General features: G+C 49.0%; 1 protein-coding gene across 1 annotated transcript in view; it reads right to left on the bottom strand.

Annotated features, from left to right (window-relative positions):
* Tbx5 (T-box transcription factor 5) overlaps window positions 1-20,766 on the bottom strand; it is a 46,796-nt gene extending 26,030 nt beyond the window's left edge. The window contains exons 1-7 of the mRNA XM_057765243.1: window positions 20,688-20,766; window positions 18,928-19,111; window positions 17,064-17,158; window positions 14,976-15,095; window positions 14,000-14,147; window positions 10,736-10,888; window positions 2,433-2,524 (exon numbers count right to left, since the gene is read on the bottom strand). Coding sequence (XP_057621226.1) covers window positions 2,433-2,524; window positions 10,736-10,888; window positions 14,000-14,147; window positions 14,976-15,095; window positions 17,064-17,158; window positions 18,928-19,074 — 755 coding nt within the window. The 5' untranslated portion in view covers window positions 19,075-19,111; window positions 20,688-20,766. The remainder of the gene's footprint in view (window positions 1-2,432; window positions 2,525-10,735; window positions 10,889-13,999; window positions 14,148-14,975; window positions 15,096-17,063; window positions 17,159-18,927; window positions 19,112-20,687) is intronic.
* Window positions 20,767-21,878: the final 1,112 nt, after the last annotated feature.

Raw genomic sequence — 21,878 nt, 5'->3', positions numbered from 1 at the left:
GAGAGGGGAATGATCAGAGGCAAACTGAACACACGTCCCAAGGCTACAAACAAGAAAAAGCGTACAGAGTGCCTCCTTTACCATGAGCCAAATGAACAAAGCCAGGGGTAGCGGGGCCTGATGGGAAGGGTGTGAAGTCAGTGGTAAGAGGTCTCCCGGACCTCCTTCCACAGTGATAGAAACCCGGGGAGTTCCCGCATGTGCAGTGTTCTTGTCTGGTTGTGTTTGCCAAGGCTCTGTGTGGGACTGCCTGGAGAAGACTCCAGAGGAGAAGAGGCTGCAGTCAGCGTATGTAAGTCAAGAGGCTGCCGCTGCCAAGGAAGGTTGGAGTTCAGTGTGGCAGGAGACAGGTGCTGAATGATAAGACGCATCAAGAAGAATCGGGCTCAGCAGTAGAACATGGGTTTATAGCGTGCAAGGCCCTGAATGCGGTCCTCGGTACAGAAAGAGCTGCCTTAGGACTGCTGAGGCTAGAGCAGGCCATCGCCTCCTGACGTCTCTAATCCATCGTGGCCTTGTAGGAAAGATGGAAGAGGTAGGCAATGCTAAGACCCTTTGATGACCTGGGCTTCACCTGTAGCTCTCAGAGAGGGCTTCAGAATGGCTGTTGCTACGTCTGAGGCAAAGTTACCATCAGCATGGAATGTGACTCTGAACTTGGCTGTCTGGGAGCCTTGGGTAGTTGTATCCACCTCTGCTTAAACGGGATTTTGGCACAGACTCCTCCGACCCTAGAACTACAGCAAGTGCCAATTTAAAAATCCATTTTGCAAATATTGAATTTAAATATTCCTGGGGCTGCAGAGTTGGCTCAACAATTAAGAGCGCTTGCTCTTCCAGAAGACAGCACCCCCGTGGCATCTCACAACCATCTGTAACTCCAGTTCCAGGGGATCTGACACTCTCTTCTGGCCTCCATGGCCACTGAATGTACATAGCACATTTTCCATGTGCATGGAAAATACCCATATGAATAAAATAATATTTTTTAAGTTAAACTGATTTCGTAGCACACAGTTTTTAGACCAATATTTAGACTTCAAGACTATGGGATCTCCATCCCTTTCTCTGTTTTTGGTTCCTCACCCTTTTTGAATAACCATGTTCCAAATATAACTAACTTTCCCTTTTCTTCTCTTCCAGAATGTCATCAATGATTTCATTTTATTTTGAATCACAAAATGCACTGAGAGGGAAAGAGAAACAGAGAGAAAAAGAGAGCGTGTGTGTGTCTACATCCACCGTGTGTGTGTGTATGCATGCATGTGCATCTGTATGTACACCGTGTGCGTGTGCACCCACCATGTGTGTGTATGCATGCATGTGTATCTGTGTGCTTGTGTATGTGTTCGCGTGTATTCGTGCATGTGTAACTGTGTGCTTGTGTGTGTGCGCGCGCGCATGCATGTGCTTGTACATACGTATTTGATCAAGGGACTCAAGATGTGATTTCTAATTTTCTTGCCATGTAGTGGGTCAAGCTGGAAGTTGAGAGATCAATTGACGACCTGCCTTACTTGTTCGGTCATTTCCATCAGACCCAGTTCTCTCTGTGTATGCTTGTTCCGGCCCTTTCTATCTGTCATTTCAGCGACTGTGACCACAGGATATGTAAAACTAGCAATTGATTTTTGGCACTGGTTCCCCACTGGAACTCTCATGCTCATGAGCTGTCCTGGAAACCACCTGGTGTCAAGTTGGTCTGTGTTTCGCCCTCAGGAAATGGGGTTGCTCACTTCTCTCTCATTGATGGAGAGCATTTGCCAAAAGACCAACCTTCAACAGCTGAGACGGATGAGGGAAGGGGAAGGGTTTGATGCGGGGGAGGGACACACAGAAGAGGAGGCATATAGCCTTGGAACCCGGACCAGCTGGATCCTATCCTACCCCACCATTCACGCTGCAGGCTGCCTGAAAGCGCCCACCCAGATCATAAAGGTTATCGGAGAAAGAGCTGGGGGGCCCTGGAAGTGGCCCATTCCATAAAGTGCCCGCTGCCCATGCATGAGGACCTAAGTTCAGATCCCCAGAGCCCATGGCACCCAGAATCCAGGTGTGCTGAGGCTTGCCCACAATCCTACTTGTGGGGAGGTGGTCACAGGAGGATCCCTGGAGCTCAATGGCCAGTCAGCCTGACTGAATCAGGAGCCCAGGTTCAGTGAGAGACTCTGTCTCAAAAAAAAAAAAAAAGGTAGAGAAGTGATTGAGGAAGGTACCTGTGTTGACATTTGGCCTATGGCCTACAGAGAGAGAACATATAGGGACAGATGAGAGAGAGAGAGAGAGAGAGAGAGAGAGAGAGAGAGAGAGAGAGAGAGAGAGAGAAGAGAGAGAGAGGCAGAGAGAAGAGAATGAGAGACGTCTTTCTCCATTGGATGGCATAAATGTTGCTGGGAGGATCTGTGGGGGTGCATTTTGCCCCGATTTCTTACCTTTGCATCCGAGACATCCTGTGCAGTTCCATGTCATCGCTGCCCCGAAAGCCTTTGGCGAAGGGGTTGTTCTCAATCTTCAGCTGTGTAATCTGAGAGGAGGAGGGAGAACAAGTTGGTTCGCACTTGATTACCACAAGAGGATCTTGGGACAAGAGTGCATAACAAATGTGGGAAAAGAGGCTCCCTCCGGACAGCCCAGAGGACACAAAACAGCCCGTCACAGTGACGGGACCCCACATTAGAGTGGAGGCTTTGAAAATGTCCTCGGTCAGAAGGTTGTTAAGGGGAAAACCTGGATTTGGTTTATTCGTTAATTGGAGTCATATTCTGCATCGTGTGTGTGTGTGTGTGTCTGTGCGCGCGCGTGCACAAGTGCACATACGTGCCCATGTGTGGAGCATTTTGCATTTCAAAGAGAAAGGAAGCCTCCACTTTTGGCTCCTCTTCCTTAGACAGCCGTGAGTGTTGACGTGGTGACTGCATTTCCCACACAATGTGGTAATCTCCCTGTCGCAGAAAACACATCTTGATCATTGCTTTCAAAGGTCCGGTCATGCCCCATTTCAGCATTTTGCAGACCCCAGGTGGAAAACGCTACCCAGTACAATAAACGCCGAGGTCTGAGGCTCCTGCAGAGGGGAGCTGTCCTGTGGTTCTGACCCTCTATGATTTTCTAGGCAAGGAGGTGGGGACTCTGTCTTTAAAATCTGTGTCACAACCCCGAAGCAGACCTGTGTGTTTTTTCACACTTCGGTTCAGGGCCCAGCTCTTTAATTTTAGCCATCAACACGTATTATATTAGTGGCGATGTAATAGTGGATCCAGGTGGCAGACTGCATCCATATGGAATTTGCTACAAGTGTTTCCTAAACGTTGTGTGTGAGTTTAGCTGCCACACAAAGAATCCCATGACAGACACCAGGGCATTGTGGCTGCCATCAGCGGCCCGGGGTTCCCCTTCAGGGCCACTGCCACATCTGAGAACATCTGTACACTACTTTGCATAAATTGGGGGTCTGTTTTGCTTTGTTTACATGTATGTGTATGTATACTTGTCTGTGTACATGCATGTTCATGTGTTTAGGAGCATGCATGTGAAGACCCAAAGTTGACACTAGGCTTCTTCCTGGGTTTTCCTCCACCGTATATGCTGTGGCGGGATCTCTCCCATGAGCCCAGAGCGTGCAGATCCAACTAGCCTAGCTATCTAATTGTCTCCACTTCCTGAGTAACATGACTGTAGGTGCCCAGCTGTACCATCTCAGCATTTGTGTGGTTGCTAGGTGATCTGAATTCCAGACCTCAGGTTTGTGTAGCGAGTCCTTTATCTGCCGAGCCAGCTCAATTTTAAGATTTTTTTTAAAATTTACTTTTGTTTCTCTGAGACAGGGTCTCTATGTAGCCCAGGCTGGCCTCCAGCCTGAGGTAATTCTAAGTGCTAGGATTATAAGGGAACAGATATGAGCCCCCACACCCAGCTACTATTTTTATTTAAATCAACTCCCTTTCTATTCAAAACTATTTTACTTGGAAATACTGTTAACGACTCTATACAACAAAGGAGAATCCAAGAGCACCAGAATCACTTGGAATTCAATAGAAAAAAAGATGACAAACTCTCTCTTTTGATATCCATAGGAAGTTCTGAGACCAAAGCCTGCCTTCTGGCTTTAAGGAGACAATTGACGCCATTAGAGAAGGTTCTAGGACAAGCTGGTCCTGAAGTAAAACTCGCTCACGGAAAACTAGAGAGTTCATGGATTGCATCAGTTGAAGATGGGGAGCAAAGAAGCTGCAGAAACGACCTAGTTAAGTAAAAAACCAAGAAGTGGACATGGTGGTACACACACCCTTAATCCCAGCACTCAGGAGGCAGAGGCAGGCGGATCTCTGTGAGTTAGAGACCAGCCTGGTCCACAGTCAAGGCTACACAGAGAAACTCCATCTTGAATAACCACACACACACACACACACACACACACACACACTGCAACAAAACCAAAACCAAGGGAGGAAATAAGTGTATTTATAAAATATTTTAAAATTAGCTGGGCAACGGTGGTGCATACCTTCAATCCCAGCACTCAGGAGGCAGAAGCAGGTGGATCTCTGTGAGTTCAAGGCCAGCCTGGTCTACAGAGTGAGTTTCAGGACAGGTTCCAAAGCTACAGAGAAATACTGTCTCGAAAAGCCCCCCGCCCCAAAATTAAAATCAACCATTATTTTTTTTAAAAAGATTTGCCTTATTTTAAATGATGTGTTTGTGCACCTGGGTGAGGTGCCTGCAGAGGCCAGAAGAGAACACTGAATCCCCTGGAACTAAAGTCCTGGATAGTTGTGAGCCACCTAATGTGGGCACTGGCAGTCAAACTCAAGTCCTCTGCAAGAGCAGTATGTGCTCTTAACAACCAGGCCATCATCTCAGCCCCTATTTATTATTACTGTTGTTAGTGCATGTGTAAATGCGTCTCTGTGTGTGCTACAGTATATGTGGAGGTCACAGGACAGCTTCACGGAGCCAGTTCTCTCGTTCTGCCTTTACAGAGGCTCTAGGAATTGAACTCAGGTCTTCAGGCTTGCTCAGCAGGTGTATCGCAAACTAAACCATCTCACTGGCCCTAAGACAAGTTATTAAATTTATCAGAAAATTATTTAAGTGTGTGTGTGGGGGGGTGCTGCATTGGGTAATTTGGGAGTCAGTTCTCACCTTCCACCCCTGTGCGTCCCAGGGATGGAGCTCAGGCCGTCAAGTTGGGAAGCAAGGTTTGTTTTCTGAAGAGTGTGTTCTGTTGGGCGGATGAGATCGTTCTCAGAGTTTGGATAAGATGAGACAGAGAACGGCTCAGTCTGATCCATGAACTCTCTAGTTTTCCGTGAGAGAGTTTTGGTTCAGGATCAGCTTGTCCTAGAACCTTCTCTAATGGCAACAATTGTATCTTTAAAGCCAGAAGGCAGGCTTTGGTTTCAGAACTTTCTGTGGACGTCAAAAGAGTTTGGCATCTTTTTACTGAATACCAAAAGGCTCTGTCATGCCTGGATTCTCCTGGATTATAGCTTCTAACTTTTGATCCTCCTGCCTCAGCCTCCTGGGCGCTGGCATCACAGGCCTGCACGGCCATGCTTGTCACTTTCTGATTTTGTCTGGACCCTGCAGTGCCATTTCAAGAAACTATCTTTGAAACGTGAGCTTCTGAATTCTGAGGTCTGCCTGTCCTTCTGAGAGTTTGTCAAAAGGTACAATCCAATGAAGGATGGATTATTTTTTTTTAATGAATTTGCAAAGAAGTAACTGAAAACCAAAGCCATGTATGCTGGCACATATGTGTAATCTCAACATTCTGAAGGCTGAGGCAGGAGGATCAAGAGTTTGGGGGCTAGTTTGGGTTACATAAGCAAGACCCAATAATAATAATAATAGTAATTTGGACGGGGCATGGAGCTTAGTTGCCTGCCTGGCATATAGAAAGTCCTGGGTCCAATTGCAGAAGTGTAAATGAAGCACCACATCACGCATCTGTGATCACAGCACTCAGCCAATGGAGGCAGGGGGATTAAAAATTCAAGGTCATTGACTACATACTGAGTTGAAAATCAGCCTGAATTGCATGAGACTATTACAAACAAATAGCAATAACTAGACCATTTTTAACAGGATGGAACAATCCTCAGTTATGTCCCCGCCTCCCATGCAGCCCCTGCGGCTGAGCCCCTCCATTCAATGCAACACTGAGCACAAATGAACTGGGAACACAGGCAAAATCAGAGCCCAGTCCAGAACTGCTCTTCTAGAAGACCCATGTTTGATTCTCAGCATGCATATTGTGGCTCATAAGTGCCTGAAACTCCACTTCCAGGAAATCCGATGCCTTATTCTGGCTTCTGTGAGCACCAGACACACACACATATGCACAGACATACATGCAGACAAAACACTCAAACACTCATTTTTTAAAAAAAGAAGTCAAAAATGGCCAAAACAAACACACACATACAAACACACACACACACACAGACCACACACACAATGCTTTTTTGCTCACATTGACTCTTCTATGACACTTCAAGTCTCTTGCAATTTCACTATTCCTTAATTTGTACAAAATGATGACAACAGCTAGGCATGGTGGCTCACACCTGTAATCCCACCATGCACAAGACTGAAGCAGGAGAGCCATGAATTTGAAACCCCTTACTGCGACTCTGTTTCAAAAAAGGAAACAAAAACTTGTTGCATAGGGTAAAAAAAAAATAGTTACAGATACACTTAAATGTACTGATTTTAGGGGGCTGGAAAGATGGCTCAGTGGTTAAGAGCATTGCCTGCTCTTCCAAAGGTTTTGAGTTCAATTCCCAGCAACCACATGGTGGCTCACAACCATCTGTAATGGGGTCTGGTGCCCTCTTCTGGCCTGCAGACATACACGCAGACAGAATATTGTATACATAATAAATAAATAAATAAATAAATAAATAAATAAATAAATAAAGTATTGATTTTAAATGTATCTACTTTTAGGCGGTGCTGGGAATAGAATCCAGGGCCTGGCACACACTGGTTCAGGGTTCAGAGCTGCACCACATCCCAGTCTCCCTTCTTTAATGGACATAGACACCTCTAAGATCTAGGCACTGCTAGGGAGGGCTGGGGTGATGGGTCAGGTGTAGATTGCCTCTAGCACAGACTCTAGGGGTACAGAGACAGCAGGATCCCCAGGAACTCACTAGCTAGCCAATCTGGCCAATTGGGAAGTTCTGACTTCAGTGAAAGACCCTGTCTCAGTGAGAAGGTGGGGCCCCTGAGGAGGTTTAGCTGGTAAAGGTGTGTGTCCCCAAGCCTGGCAGCCTGAGCTCTATCCCTAGGACTGAGAGGAGAGAAGGAGAGAATTGATCCTCTCAAGTTGTCATCTGACCTCCACTTGTGTACAGAGTGCACACACACACACACACATACCCCAAGGCACATGTCCACATACATGTGCACACATACACACACATATATGCATACCACAGGCAAACACACATACACATATGTGCACACACACATATGCATCACACGCATACACAACACACACAGACACGTACACACACGCAGAGAATCATCTTTGAGAAATCCTTCTAGACAGGCTGTGCGGGGAAACACATCTTATTTTGCACACGGCCTCATACATTATAAACCAGTCTATAAACTGCAGACAGCACGTCAGCTTAGGAGCCCCCAAATCTGCACACCTGGAAGCCCCGCATCTACCAAAAGCTCCTGGGAAACCTACTTCTATTTACCATACAAAGGTGCTCCCTTCTCAAATCAGCATAAAACCGGATATCCGGGGAGGGAGAGAGTGGAAGGGGGGCAAATATAATTGCTGGCTCCAACTGGTGAGACAGCGGTTGTAAAAATTAATGAAAATAATTGTTGCAAATTCTTGCTTTTGGGGGAAAAAAAACAACTCACGAGAGCCAAAAAAATCTTAATTATGTCACTCTATTAGGGGCTTCATTTCCTGGTACCGACCAGAAAGCTAGTACCTCATAAATATGGACTCCATACACAAGGACTCAAGCTGGAGCAAGGCACCTCAGAATGGAAAAGTCAGATACCATGGGGGGACATGCATGCTTGCATACACGCATGGCCATTGTAGCAAGAGCCGCGGGAAATGGAATGCCCGAGTGACTGGTGTTTAACACCTACACATTTCTAGGCAGTGTGCTGGGAGCTGCTGACAACCGCTGTGAAAAACCGAACAAAATGTGTTTCCCGGCGTGAACGTCCATCGTAGCTGGGGAGGAGTTGAGGTTTTAAATATCTTTTTTTTTTTTGTCAGTCTGCCAAACATCTGGGGAAATAACTCCTGAATCCAGCTTAGGATCACAGCTGGGCTGAGGAAATACAGTCGCCACTGAGAGTCCTGGGCTGAAAGGGTGTGTGTATGCCTTATCGCCTAAGACAGGAGCCCGGCTAAGTATTCATCCCTACCTGGCTCCCTGGAGAAAGCGTCCTGGGGGCTCTGAGTTCTTTGAACCCCTCCCCAAACAGTGACTTGCTTTCCTCAGATATTCCTGGCTGTCCACTCATCCAGAATATTCCCTCCAGACTCTTTCATCCAAAACAGAACAAGCCAGTTCTTGATTGACAATGAACCAAGGAGTTCACAAACATTGACATTTGTAGTTCTTTTTTTTTAACCACAATAATAGACCTAATTTTAAAATGTCATTCATTCCGATTTTAATACAACCAAAGAGTGACAGTGAGCAGGCAAAGAATCCCACCACCACCACCACCAAAAGATAAAAAATAAAAAAAATTTGAACAGAGCTGACCCGCAAACTAGCTGACCAGTGGCCAGAGCCACACCATTGCCTTGTCGTGAAGCCTACACCACTCCCCGGGTTTATCTTGTGATTATCTTCTGTAATTCTCAAGAGAACCTCATGAGGTGGATGCTGTCGAGATCCCATTTTACACATGGGAGACTGAGTTAGATCCCGCCTTTGAATCTGAGCACTCTGCCCCTCCCCTGTCCTCGGGTCCACCCCTTAATCCACGTGGTGTTAACCTCTCAGCTGGCTTACCCATGCCCTCAGCCTTCTCAACACCCATTCCAGCTGGGACAATAGAGTTAGAGACACTGTCCACAGATCATAAGGAACCATGGCCCAGTTACGTTACACGTTGCATATGGACCTGAGGAAAGTTTCCTACGGTCTTGGACTTGACTAGGAAGTGCATCACCTAGGGCTCTTCATGTGGGAAATTCACAACTCTGGGACTCTGGTCACAACTCTGGGACAAGAGGTAAGAAGTGGGGAAGATTCTGTGGAAGATGGGAGGAGGCAGAAACTCATCTCCCCTCTTCTGTGTGTCCCAAATCTCTCCACCTGGCTAAAAAGGCTTTCCTGTGTAGTTCAACCAAAGTGCCACACCCAACTAAGACAGGAAACCGCTCCTGTGAGTGGGGTTTCTGTGCAGTCATCAAACACACACCCAAACGTGTGGCTGGAGACCCACACTGGCAGATCTGAGACATTTAGACCAGAGTTCATTAAACTGTGCTCAAAACTCACACACAATGGTCAGAAAATGACTCAGCAGGTAAAGGGGCCTGCCTCCAAGTCTGAAGACCTGAGTTCAATTCCCAGGACTCGCAAAAAGGTAGAAAGAAAGAATAAATTCCCACAACTTGTGCTGCCTTGACCTGGACAAGCAAATCATAGCATTTATATAACCCCTTACATACATACACACTCTTCACACACACACACCCTACCCTTCCTCCCTGAACCTAGGCTTGCCTGAGTAGGAGGAGGATGAGGTATTTGTGGTCCTTGTGTGATGGGTCTGGAACCCTTTAAGCAGTGACATGGCCACAGTTAAAGGAGGGTTTGGGTTTGCAGAGTCACCCAGGATCTCTGGGAGTGCGACTCAGGATAGACTCGCTAAGTCACCACAGCTGACCTTACCATTTCTGACCTTACCTTGCTGGGGTCAGCTCTGTTCTTTCCCTTTTAAAAAGTTAATTGTGTTGGGGAGGGGGCAGGGGTTTCTTCTGGGGCAAGGAATGGGAACTCTCCCTAGATCTGGAAGGGATCATCCATCCATCACAGTCTGGCCACTCACAGTCGGAATTCAGAGACTACCCACAGTAGGCTGTAACAGGATTGGTTGAGGCATTATCTACCACCCAGCCAGCACCAGAATGAGCTCCACTGCATGACCCGGAACTAAACCTGCCTATGACCCTTCCATGCCCTGCCCTGCCAGCTGACAACCTATAGCTAACTTCACCCAGATTGAGGGGGTGGGGCAGGGCCCACGACAGGGGGTCAGCCCTCACTGAGCTCACGCGGAGCACCCGCCCGCGCGCACATACTCGTTAGCATCGGCTATGCTACCTGCCCCATTGCCTCTTGAGGGACCTCTTTTTTAAAAACCCAGGACACTGGTCTCAACAGAAAAGGCTATCCTCTCCAAGGGTAGCATTAGCCAAGAATTCTAGCACCTTTCTCCCTACCCTATCGGCAGGCTTGCACCAATTGTTAAGTGAATAATAAATTTGGTTCTAACTAGAAAAGGGTAGAAGAGAGAGCTCCTCCCCCACCATGAATATAATGCAAACAAACCCAACTCGACCCCTGCCCAGGCCCGTGAAGGAGACTAGAAGTTGAGTCTGCGGGACTGCGGACCCACCCTCAGCCTTTAAAGGACAGCATTCCGGCGAAAACCCAGAACCCAGCGCATGCGTCCATGTAAACCAGCAGGCATCTGCCGCTGCAGGCTCCCAGAGAGTGGGGCTTACCTTGTGATTCTGGTACGAAGTCACCGCGATAAACGCGGTCTCCGGAAAGACGTGGGTGCAGAACGCAGTATTCTTTGAACCAAATCCATTATTTTCGTCTGCTTTCACGATGTGTAATCGGGGCTGGTATTTGTGCATGGAGTTCAGGATAATCTGAAAAATAACAGAAAATGAGATTGTCAGAAGAAACAAAATCAAAACTCCCTTTGTTTCCAGCTAGATCCTCGCTCCTCCCCCATCTGTACTGCCAATTAGCTTTATTATATAGGCTCTCCGGGAAGAAAAAAAATTAGCCTTTTTTTTCTTCTGTTTTGAAAAGGGGCCAGTGATTTCGTTTAAAAGAAACATTTCAAAAATGACAATTTCCACATGAGAAAGTCAAGGTAATATTCCAGGAACCTACCCAAAGCACACAAGGCAGTAAATCAGAATTCTTAATAAAGTTTGCTTAATAAATTAACTCTGTGTATAAGGGCACTTCCCGCCCCCAACGGGGAGCCTGGCAAGTCTGGAGGCGGGAACCAGTGGGGGTTGGGAAAGCCGGACAGCAATGGGGCCCAGGGAGGTACAGGAAGAATGTATGTCCATACATACAAGTAGTCATGGTACACACCCCTCCTCAAAGTCCTTCTGAGGAAGACTAAGGGCTGAGGAAACGCCAGACAGACAGACCTCAAACCTAGGCCCTTTGTTTTGAAACATGGAAAGGAGGGAGGGGGGAGAGAGAGAGAGAGAGAGAGAGAGAGAGAGAGAGAGAGAGAGAGAGAGAGAGAGAGAGAGAGACTGTTGGTGGGGGAGAGCTAAGTCTGACTTCCTAAAACAGTGAGGTGGGGAGGAAGTGCTCCCCCCCCCCACTGTCAACCCCATTGAGGGTTGATCTGGAGGTTTCTTTTCTCTAACATATGGGACTCAAAGACAGAAGTCTGCTGGAAAGGAGACTTGTGTCCTTCTCCGTTCTTGGGGTACCCTGAGTGGGGCTTACCCGTACTGTTGTGGCTATTGCTACAACCACGTTAGTATTGTCAGGAGACAGAGATGGAGGAGGAGCCTGGTTGCAACTCTTGCTGGAGTCCAGACAACTGCATAAGCATTCAGAGTAATAAAACCAGGTTTGCTGTCCAGACGATGCCCATATTTCGATGCTGGTGTGTGTGTGTGTGTGTGTGTGTGTGACTGTTTAAAAGTCACCAAAACTTCTTTAATGCAACAGGCCACATTTACTCATTCCCCAAACTTGGCCTGCTTTCCCCCACAGGATCCCCATCCTCAACAGAGGCAGGATTCCACTCCGTGTCTCTGGCTTGCAGACTCCCTTGAGCAAGGCCCTTGAGATGCAACCCCTTGGTTCCTGACTGGGGGGTGTCTACCTCTAATCACACACACACACACACACACACTTATGGTGACGCTGGCTGACACAGGCGGTGTGGCGACAGAGAGACTGCACTGGGGCCCCAGATTGACTGCCACAGCCCCTGGGCCAGCACAGCCGTCCTCCCGGCTTAACCAAATTGCTTTGACAGCTGGGGACAGTGTGGAGACTGAAGAAAGAGGGTGATCTAATGGCCCCTCATTCCATCAGGATGACTCTAGATTCAAAGTTGGGGTTGAGTACGTCTCTCTTTTTCCTTAGGTTGTTGAGAAGGAACTAAAACAAAACAAAACAAAAACCACTAAGTGGCCTGCATTTGTTGATGGGGCTAAGGACCTCTCCTGGATGTCTACTCCAGAGTGACCCCAAAAAGCACTGTCAGAAAAACAGAAGGGCAGTTTAGAGCTGAGATGACAATGTGACAGTTTTACAGAAGCCCCCACTTGAGGGTCCCAGCACTCATGAGGAGGCAGGAAGGACCTTAATGCACATGCTTAGTAACCACGGGAACACCCCAAACTTTCTAATCCTGTACCTGGAGAGCCCTGGGCCATCTGTGCAACTGGAGCCACAACCCAGGCTTCTCTCCCATAGAGAGAACCCCTCAGTGGACCATCCTGCCACCGAGGTCCCAGGTGGCCTCTGTCACTGTCACCCAGAAAGAGCAGCTTCAACATTTGAACTTAGCCCCAAGTCCATCTTATCCAGGCCCTCATTTCCCTAAACTGGAGACTATATGCCCCTCCCGGTGAATCCTCTGACCCCCCAAAAAACTATATGAACCCCCCACTTCCCTTTGCAAAAACAACTTTGAGCAACAGCTTTCCAAAGATGAGCATGTTTGAATCAGTTAGCAATGGGCTCTAAATGCAGAATTCAAAGTCAAAGCAATTGAGAGATTTGGGACTATTTCTCCCAAAAGCCTGTGGGGTTTTTGTTTGTTTGGTTTTTGTTTTTGTTTGTTTGTTTGGATAAATAAGGGTGAGACTGGGCTGGGAACCCACTGAAGGCAATGATCACTAAGGAGAGGAGTCATAAACACTCATTACACACATTCACTATGCACACTTGCTCTGCACACTCACTGTACCCCAAGTAGTTGGGAGGATTCCCCAAGTCTCCCTCTCAGAGTTAAAGAGATCCCAGGTTTAGGTTTCTGCTCTAAGTATGAAGAGGAGAATGGAGACTGGATAGTAAGATAAAATAAAATCGATCGGCCCAAGAACACCAAGCTTAAAGCAGGCGCTGGCGCCAGGGTTCACTTGCCACCTGTGAAAGAGGGGGCAGGATGCTGGCATTCCCCTTTCATTGAGGAAGTTCAATTACAAATTAGGGCTTAGAAATAGGGTGGCCTGAAGCCCCGCTGACAGCCACCCAGGGAAGAAGAAAGGCAGATGCTTGGATAGACCACTGGGATTGTCCCCCTCCGTTAAAGAGTGGTGAAGATAGAAGAACTAGAGGAAGAAGAAGGCAGAGGTACCAGTGAATTGAGAAGGTGAGAAAGGGGGAAGCTGAGAACAGGAGGCAGGAAGGTGGGACAAAAAAAATGTCCAGGTCAGAAAGGTAGAGGAAGGGTTGGGTGTGGCTGCTCTTACTGATAATCCTACCCTGAAGAGGGTCCCAAATAGTTGAGGGACAGCTTGAGGCTATGTGAATGGAATCTTTGAGAGAGAACTAGGGAAGTGGGGAAGCATAACCAAAATAAATAAATAAACAAACGAATGAATAGATAGATGATAGATAGATAGATAGATAGATAGATAGATAGATAGATAGATAAAAAGGAGACATTTAGATTAAAAAGATAGAGTCCCAGGGAGAAGTGAGGAAATGGGGTGAGGGTGAGTGGGTGGGGGGTTGTCTCACACACTGATGGCGATCAGGGTACTTACATGCCCAAAGGGGTCCAGGTGGTTGTTGGTGAGCTTCAGTTTCTGGAAGGAGACAAGTTGCCGCATCCAGTGTGCTCCAGTTGCCGGGGAGTCCGGGTGCACATAGAGGCGGCCTGGCATGGCAGGTTCCGCTTTGCCAGTTACGGACCTAGGTGAAGGAAATGAGAGCTGCTGGGCTTTCTGTGGTCCAGAGGCAGCTGGCCTGAGGAAGGCTGCTGCCGGACTGGTCTGGGTACAAGCTGGTCGCCTTCAGCTGGTTACAGCCTCCGCTGCTCCAGAGAACCCCACGCTGATTCTTTCTTCTTCCCCTACCTTCACTTCCTTCCCCAGCTTAGCTCCAGGAGTGTGTGGAGCCTCAAGGCCTCTGATGCACACAAATTATTGGTGAGAGCTGAAGATCTGCACATGCAAAATTCTTGAAAACTCCCTAAGTGCTTTCAAAGGAGCCATTCTCCTCCAGCCTCCGCCTCAACGCCTCAACAGTGCTGTGGGGCCCAGCAATGGCTTCTCCTCTCCTGGCTGCTTTACCAGTAAAGCCATGGGCCAGTTTTGCAGTTTCATAAAAAAAAGAGTCATGTTCAAAGCAGGTAACTCATAAAAATAACTGTAAATGGTTTTGTGCCCCGCAGAAATATATCCAGTACTTGGATATATTTCTTTTAACAATACCCTTTTAACAAAAATAAAATAAAATAATAAAAAAAAGTGTGTAGCCCTTGTGGAGTTAGAAGTACACAGGGTCCCCTCGCTTCCTGGCAGCCTTAGTTTTCAGGCCTATGAAATGGGAGCTAGTTGCCGCAGCCCCTTTCTGTGCAATAGAATAGGCACACGGGTCTTGAGCCTTAGTGGAAGCTGAATGAAAGTACTAATGAGTTTACTGGTTCAGTTGCGGGGGTGGAATAGGACATTGTACTTCCCTCCCAGCTCTCCTGCCCTCTGGAACTCCTCTCCTGCCCTCTGGAACTCTGGCGCCTACCATTTATTATCTGCAAATTTATATCTGTGGTCGTCCGCGGGAACAATATCCATGAGAAGAATGTACTTCGTTTTGGGATTAAGGCCAGTCACCTTCACTTTGTAACTAGGAAACATCCGCCTGGGAGAGAGAGGGAGAGGAACACACAGAGAGAAAGCGGGGAGGGGGGAGTTAATGCCAATACTCAGAAAAGCCCTTTCTGATATTGTAGCAGTTCCTGGAGAAATAAAGAGCACTGGCCCCACTCCATCCCCGGTGAGATCCACCCCGGGTTTCCCCTGAAGTTAGAAGGAAGGCAGCAGCAGCAGCGGTTGCAGGCACCTAGGAAGAAACTAGGGCCCGGAGAGCATTGCTTACAGACTTGGGTGTTTAGAGACTCACTTTCTGCGGAACCTGAAATCAGGGTGAGGAAGACGGTCATTCCAACAAAGCTAGCGGCCTTCTCACTTTGGTCCTGTGGCCGCCTACCAACGTGGCACCCCGGGGACACATCACCTTAGATACTAACTTTTGTCCTCTGCCCTTGAAGGTGCAGGTTTGCTGTGACTGCCAAGAGGTTCACAAGTTCGCCGGGTTAGTTTCCAGCCCCGCATCGGCAGCGTGCGGTTACTCATAAATGATCTGTAACTTCTCCACGGAGCTTGGCAGGTTTCCCTGGGGAGCTTAAACTCCCAGGCACTAGGGAAAGAAATTCCATCCCCTTCCAGATTCGGTTTTAGAGAAAGCCAAAGCCTGTACTAGAAAGCTAACAGCACCCGAACTGATGCAGAACTCGGATTCCTGGCACTCCATGCCTCGGCCCCACTAGAAATTTTTCCTTAAGGTCTGGTGAGGCACAGCGCCTCAGAAAGCAGGGCATCCGACTGGTTTTGCGCACCGGGACAAGTCGTTGGACCTAAATTGGAGCGGCGTGAGAAGAGCGGTGAGAAGGCCTCTCGTCACAGGCCCGGAGCCCGGACCTCTTCGTGTTTATCTGCCCTAGCAAGAGCGCCTGCCCGGCAGGCAGAGGCACCAGAGACTGATTTTGCAAGCCTTTTATAGTTAAATCCTCTAGGCTCCAGCGAGGGGGAAAAAAGCAGCCGGCTGGGACTTTCCTTCCTGAGTAGGATGGGAAAGGGGACCTCAGATGTCTGATATAAACAGACCCACCTCCTTCTAGTTCACTAGGGCCTTGGGCTGAGCGGGGGAGCCGACATTGTTTAATTTCAAGAAATAATAAACGTCACCGTTGTCAGTTTATTGAGGGCGGCTTGGGCTAGAGAACCCGCGGAATCTGGAAAAATCAACTCCACCCTTTGCCTTTACACACCCGGCATCTTGGGCCTACTGGCCTGGCCTCCGTCTCTTCACACGCTGGCTCTAGCCAATTTCCTCTTAGATGCTCTTAGATGGTGGGGACCTATGTGGGCTCGGCCGGTTAGGAAGCATAGGGTAGCTTTCCCAGGCCGGGAGACACAAACGCATTCGAGGACACTCGGAGACTCAGAGCTTGCGCCGGCTCTGCCACCCTTCCCCCCAGGCCTAGCCTTTCTAGTTGAAACTCCGGCCAGCCTTGTAGAGCAATTTTAGTCCCTGCGCAATGGCTGATCGGCTGTGTTTATCCGTGTCTGTGTACAGAGCTCGGAGGAGCCCTCCGCTCGCTTTCAAAGGCTTCGCCGGCTTTCTATAAACAATGAAAGAGGTAGCGAATACATTCAACAGTTTCAGGGGTTGGCGATTGTCGGGTGGGACCCTGGAATTATTCCAAGGTCAGAGATTGTGGGAATAGAGGTGGGGGCAAGGGATCAAGTCCAAATCCTTCTCCACCTCCTTCCTCTCTCTCTCTCTCTCTCTCTCTCTCTCTCTCTCTCTCTCTCTCTCTCTCTCTCTCTCTCCCATGATAACCTGTTTAGATAGCTGCTCAGGCCCCTGTTCACTTTAATCTCACTCAGAAGTAAGTAAGACTTTGGGATAGATCCCCCAGCCTGCTGAGGACTCTTTAACCAGAACGAGCTCTGGCTGTAAATATTGTCTCTGTTCTATCTCTCTCCCTGCCTAGCCTCCCCATTGTCTCCCCTCCAACGGCTTCTGTGCCAGGAGCCAGCTCACCTCCCCGCCTTTGTGATGATCATCTCTGTGCCCACTTCATGGAACTTCAGCCACAATTCTCTTTCATGAAGAAACACCTTGATCCCTTCCATACCCTGAGAGACAGAGAGAAACTTGTCAGTGAGAAGCATTAGCGGGCAATCTTTTCTCTTCCCAACTGGTTCCTATGTACAGAGGCTGCTTCTCTGTTATCCCCACCCCAATCCTGCAAGTTCAAAGAAAGGGGGATCTGATGGAAACTCTAGGGCAAACCTAAGGCGTAGGCCTAGAATTCACAAAGCAGGCTTGAGCCTGCTTCCAGCAACCTCTCCGTTCAAGGTACCTGCTGTCTCCTCCACCAGCCTGAGGCCTGGGAATCATCTCTCCCACCACTGTGCTCCTCCGGAGAGGACCAGGCCAGCTAATTTTGATCCATTTGTAGCTGGGATATGGCTTGGAGGGTGTCAATCTAGAAAACTCCACCAGGATATTCTTGTATAGTCACCCAGATGCAAAACATACAGCTATGCAAATGCATTACTGCCAATTATCATCACTGGGTGTGACTATAAACATACAAGAATTTCTCGATCTTATTCATTATTGTTATTACATGAGACAAGGTCTCAGTCTGCAGCCCAGGGAAGGCCTGGAATTCACTACCCAGCACATGTATCAGACTCTTGGCAGTCCTCTTTCCTTGCCCTCCCTAGTGCCGAGATTCTAGCACATGTGAGGTACTATGTGGAAACTGTCAGCTTTAAAATGTTTCTTTCCGACCCCCAGCAGCAAAAAACAAAAATTAGTTCTCAGCGTCTATATTAGCAGTCCTTCCAGGCCCTCGCCAACCCCCTGCCCAACCTTTGTCTTGGGGCAGCCCAGAGCCTTTTAACATTTTCCCTTCCAACTGGAAGTTATTTTTAAAAACCAATACCAAAGCATTCAGACAAAAATCTTCATTTTGAAACAGTTATTAGTCCGCTAAAAAGTAGACTTGTTTTTCCTTTTTAAAAAAATCTGCAAAATTTCTCCCCAACTAATCGTTAGCCTATCTACTTTTATTAACACAAACACACACACACACACACACCACCACCATCACTACCACCATCATCACCACCACCACCACTACCACCACACACCCCCCCAACACACACACACAGAGACACACACACACACACACACACACAGAGAGAGAGAGAGAGAGAGAGAGAGAGAGAGAGAGAGAGAGAGAGAGAGAGAGCGCTTCTGGGAACGTGAAGGAGAGAGCCCAGGAAGGATTTCATCAAATCCATCTCCCTGTCAAGTCTCCCTGCTCAGTGCATGGTGACACCAGTTTTCAAGTCCACCTGGAGCACCCAAAACGCTGGGTGTTTCAGGGTGCAGGGCACAGGGTGCGAGTCCAGCTTCCAGCCAGGTGGAGCTCCAGGCCCCGGGTGCCCTAAGTCCCAGCCTCCGTGTGCTCTCCTCCAGGCCCCGGGAGCAAGATAAATGGTATTGCGTGAGAGGCAAGGCGGGCTGCGCAGAGCAGGCGGGTGGAGGCGAAGGCTAAGAAAGATCTAAGGGGGGTCAAGCCATCGCTCATGCCGGTCTGAAGCGGCCGCTGACCCGACCCTTAATAAGGCATACCCGGGGCAGCTGGGAGAGAATTATCTGGGCCATTGTTAGCTGACCCCAAATAGTCAGATAATTGAGAGCTCTCCAATAATGTAAATAGGTTTCTAAAATACGCAGGCCATAAAGATAAACGCCTCGATAAAGTGGATTGGAATAGAGTGGAATTGGGGGAGATTGGATGAGACTAGCCAGTAAAAAGGCGGGGAGTTACCGCTGGCTGGGAGCCGGGCTCAGGCCTCGGTCTGAGCGCTGGGCCAGCTTTTCTTACCTGCTGGGTGAAGGCGGCCTGCGGGGATGATGGAGACTTGCTGGGAGCCCCCAGAGCGCTCTCGGGTTTTGAATCACAGGACCTGTCTTTGGAGTCAGGCTCCAGAGGCGTGTGCGCGAGGCCAAAACCCTCATCTGCATCCGCCATGGTGCGCCCGGGTCCAGAGCCCGCGCGAGGTTCTATTCTGAGGAAAAGAGACAGAGTTGGAGAGTGTGTAGCGATATCGGGGACAGCAGTTTGATCCTCCACTCCCAGCTGAAGGAGGCTGTGGAAAGTCTTTTTATTATTTCACTTTCCTACCACGCACCACTGCTTGCGAAATACCCCCTTTAGACAGGGAGGAGGCGGCAAGGCCCCCTGCTCAGGCTCTGGGCGATAAGAGAGCTGTCCGTCAAATTTGTCTGAACTCCTGGAAGAGCCAATAAAGATAAGGCGTCGGTATTTTTGGAAGCCATTGGGTAGGAACCCAAAACAAAACAGAAAACAAAAACCCAGCACCCCTTTGAGAAATGGTCTTTGTCAAATTCAGGAGGCCATGCCAGCATTTTGTTTTTAAATGAAACCTCCTAAGAAACATTATTTTCCCACAATAGGCAAAAGTTCCAGAATGACCCGCGTCTTGCAAAAATAAAAAACACAGGGGGAGAAATGGCCTGAAGCGATGCACCCGGTGGAAACAGAATAGCGGACCTCTCGCTATACAGGCTTTATATGAAACAACATTTAAAATTAAGTCTTCCCCTCTCCCAACTTCAAGTAATCTTATTATTATTTTTTTTAATTAAAAGTAGCCGCACCGAAGACGGGAGAGACAACAGGAGGTCGGTCTGAGAGAGGCCAGCGATTCTGCTGCTGGCTCTCCGCGGCAAGCCGGTGGGCTGTATCCTCCCCTAGCGAACAGGGGCGGGTAGGCGTTTTGTGGAGTGAGAAGGCTAAAGGGAACTTCTCTGAGCTTCAATCAGGACTGGCTCACTCAAACTGCAGGGCTGGCTCCCAGGATAGTCTAAAATCACTCCCCGATGAATCCTGGCAGCAAGCATTGAATGGACTGCCAGCGACCCAGGCGGTTATTAGGGCAATCCCGGGCTTCAACGAATAAAGACGAAGCAGTTGAAGTTCTTCGATCAGCCTCCTTCCTCAAAGAAGGATTTCTATCACCGCCTCTACCTCAAAACACCAGAAGACTTCATGAAAGAGATGCCCCCCTACACACACACACACACACACACACACACACACAATTTTAGCAGCTTCTTAGGCAAAAAGACTGGATCCCAACCTGGGTTGTAGTGGCCTGAGACAGAAATGGGGTCACGGACAGCTTCTGAGGCCCAATTCTCTGACAGCTTTCTTCCTCTGGCCTCAGGAGTTGGGGGAGACTTCCACGGGAGCCCCATAGTCTTCTCATAACAAAGGAAAACAGGGCTGGCGCCCCACACACTCTCGCATTTACCGCCAGCCATCGCGGAGAGAAACCCACCCTAACCATTGCCAGGATCCCGGGAAGCTGGGGGGCTGGCGGAGGCGAGCAAGATGTGGTTTGACAGAACCAGGCCGTGTGCCTTGCAAGCCTCAGCGCTGCTCCCCCAGCTTCGGCAGCCTCCCGGCTCCTTCTCGCCTTGAAAGGTCCAGGCCGGGATAAAATCTCTGCAAGCCAGACTCTGCAGAATGGGAGACAGGCTGGAGTCCGCCATTCTCAGCTTCCCCAGCCGGCCGACTGTTGCGCCTGCTCCCGCCCGGCCATCTGTTTGTACCGTTACCTCGCTCTGTGCAGCCGGCAGCATTCACTACCACCCCTCTTCCTCTTAGCAGGAAAGCCGGAGGCCAGGTGGGGGTACAGGCATGGTGACTCTGGAGTTTGTACTGCTGCTGCTGCTACTGTTGCTACGAAGTACCCACTACGGGAACCTCCCAGTGACTGCCCACCTCCAGCGCACACCTCCTCCACAGCTTGCTGGCTGCTCGTTAGCCCTAAATACTTTTAAGTTGTCAGGCTGCAGAAGGGCTCAGAAGAACGCGAAACTAAACAGCAGGTCCGGGAGCACCCCCAAACCGTACCATACAGTCGCAGTGCCCTGCTCTGCCGTTGCACCTCCAGAGAAGAAAAGTTGGGGAGTTGGGGGACCTGGGAGAGTCTTGGGACTCGGCCAGCTGCTTTCAGAGAGACGCTTTCCGGGGTTAAAGTTCCAGAATTTGAGGTATGAGAGTCTCTCTCTCTCTCTCTCTCTCTCTCTCTCTCTCTCTCTCTCCCTCCCTCCCTCCCTCCCTCCCTCCCTCCCTGTTCTCTCCCTTCCTTCCTCCCTCCCTTAGACAATCTAACTCAGCTGGGATGCCAGGATGCTCACAAAGTATAGGAATTGCTTCTCCAACTTTCTCCCTCCCTCCCTCTACCTTTTCCACTTTTTCACTAGATAACCCCCCCTACACACACTTGAATCACTGTGGGACTGTCAACTCTAGACCTGGTGATACCCCACCTCCACTCCCTTTCCATCCTCCTTCCTTCATCTCATCTGGCTGCACTGAGCCAGTGGCTGCTAGGAAGAAAGAAAGAAAGGTAGGAAGGAGGAGGGAAGGGAGGAGGGAGAGAGGGAGGAAGGAAAGAGGGAGGAAGCAAGGAAGAAGAAGCTACAGGAGTCAGGACAGAGCTGACCAGCTTCTCTCGGGCAACCCCAGCAATTTCAAAGGCCTGGTCACGCAGAGAACCAAGATGGGATTATTAGGCGCGTGCACACACCCAAGGGCCTCTGCAGCCTCGCCCGATTTCTGTCTCCAGTGCTGACCTCAGACAGAGAGTGGTGTGACCCTGCCTGGCCCCATGCAGAGCCAGGACTAGCTGCCTTGACTTGACAGCTCTTCTCCACCCCAGACTCATCGCACCCCCCCCCCCAGTTCTCTAGGACTTGGGGAAGAAGGTACCTTGGGAAGGGGGACCAAGACTGAAGATGCCA

This window comes from Chionomys nivalis, chromosome 3 (assembly GCF_950005125.1).
Source record: "Chionomys nivalis chromosome 3, mChiNiv1.1, whole genome shotgun sequence".
NCBI classification, from domain to species: Eukaryota; Metazoa; Chordata; class Mammalia; order Rodentia; family Cricetidae; genus Chionomys; species Chionomys nivalis.
Note: the sequence above shows the minus strand (reverse complement) of the source record. Positions and strands in the feature narration are given on the sequence as shown.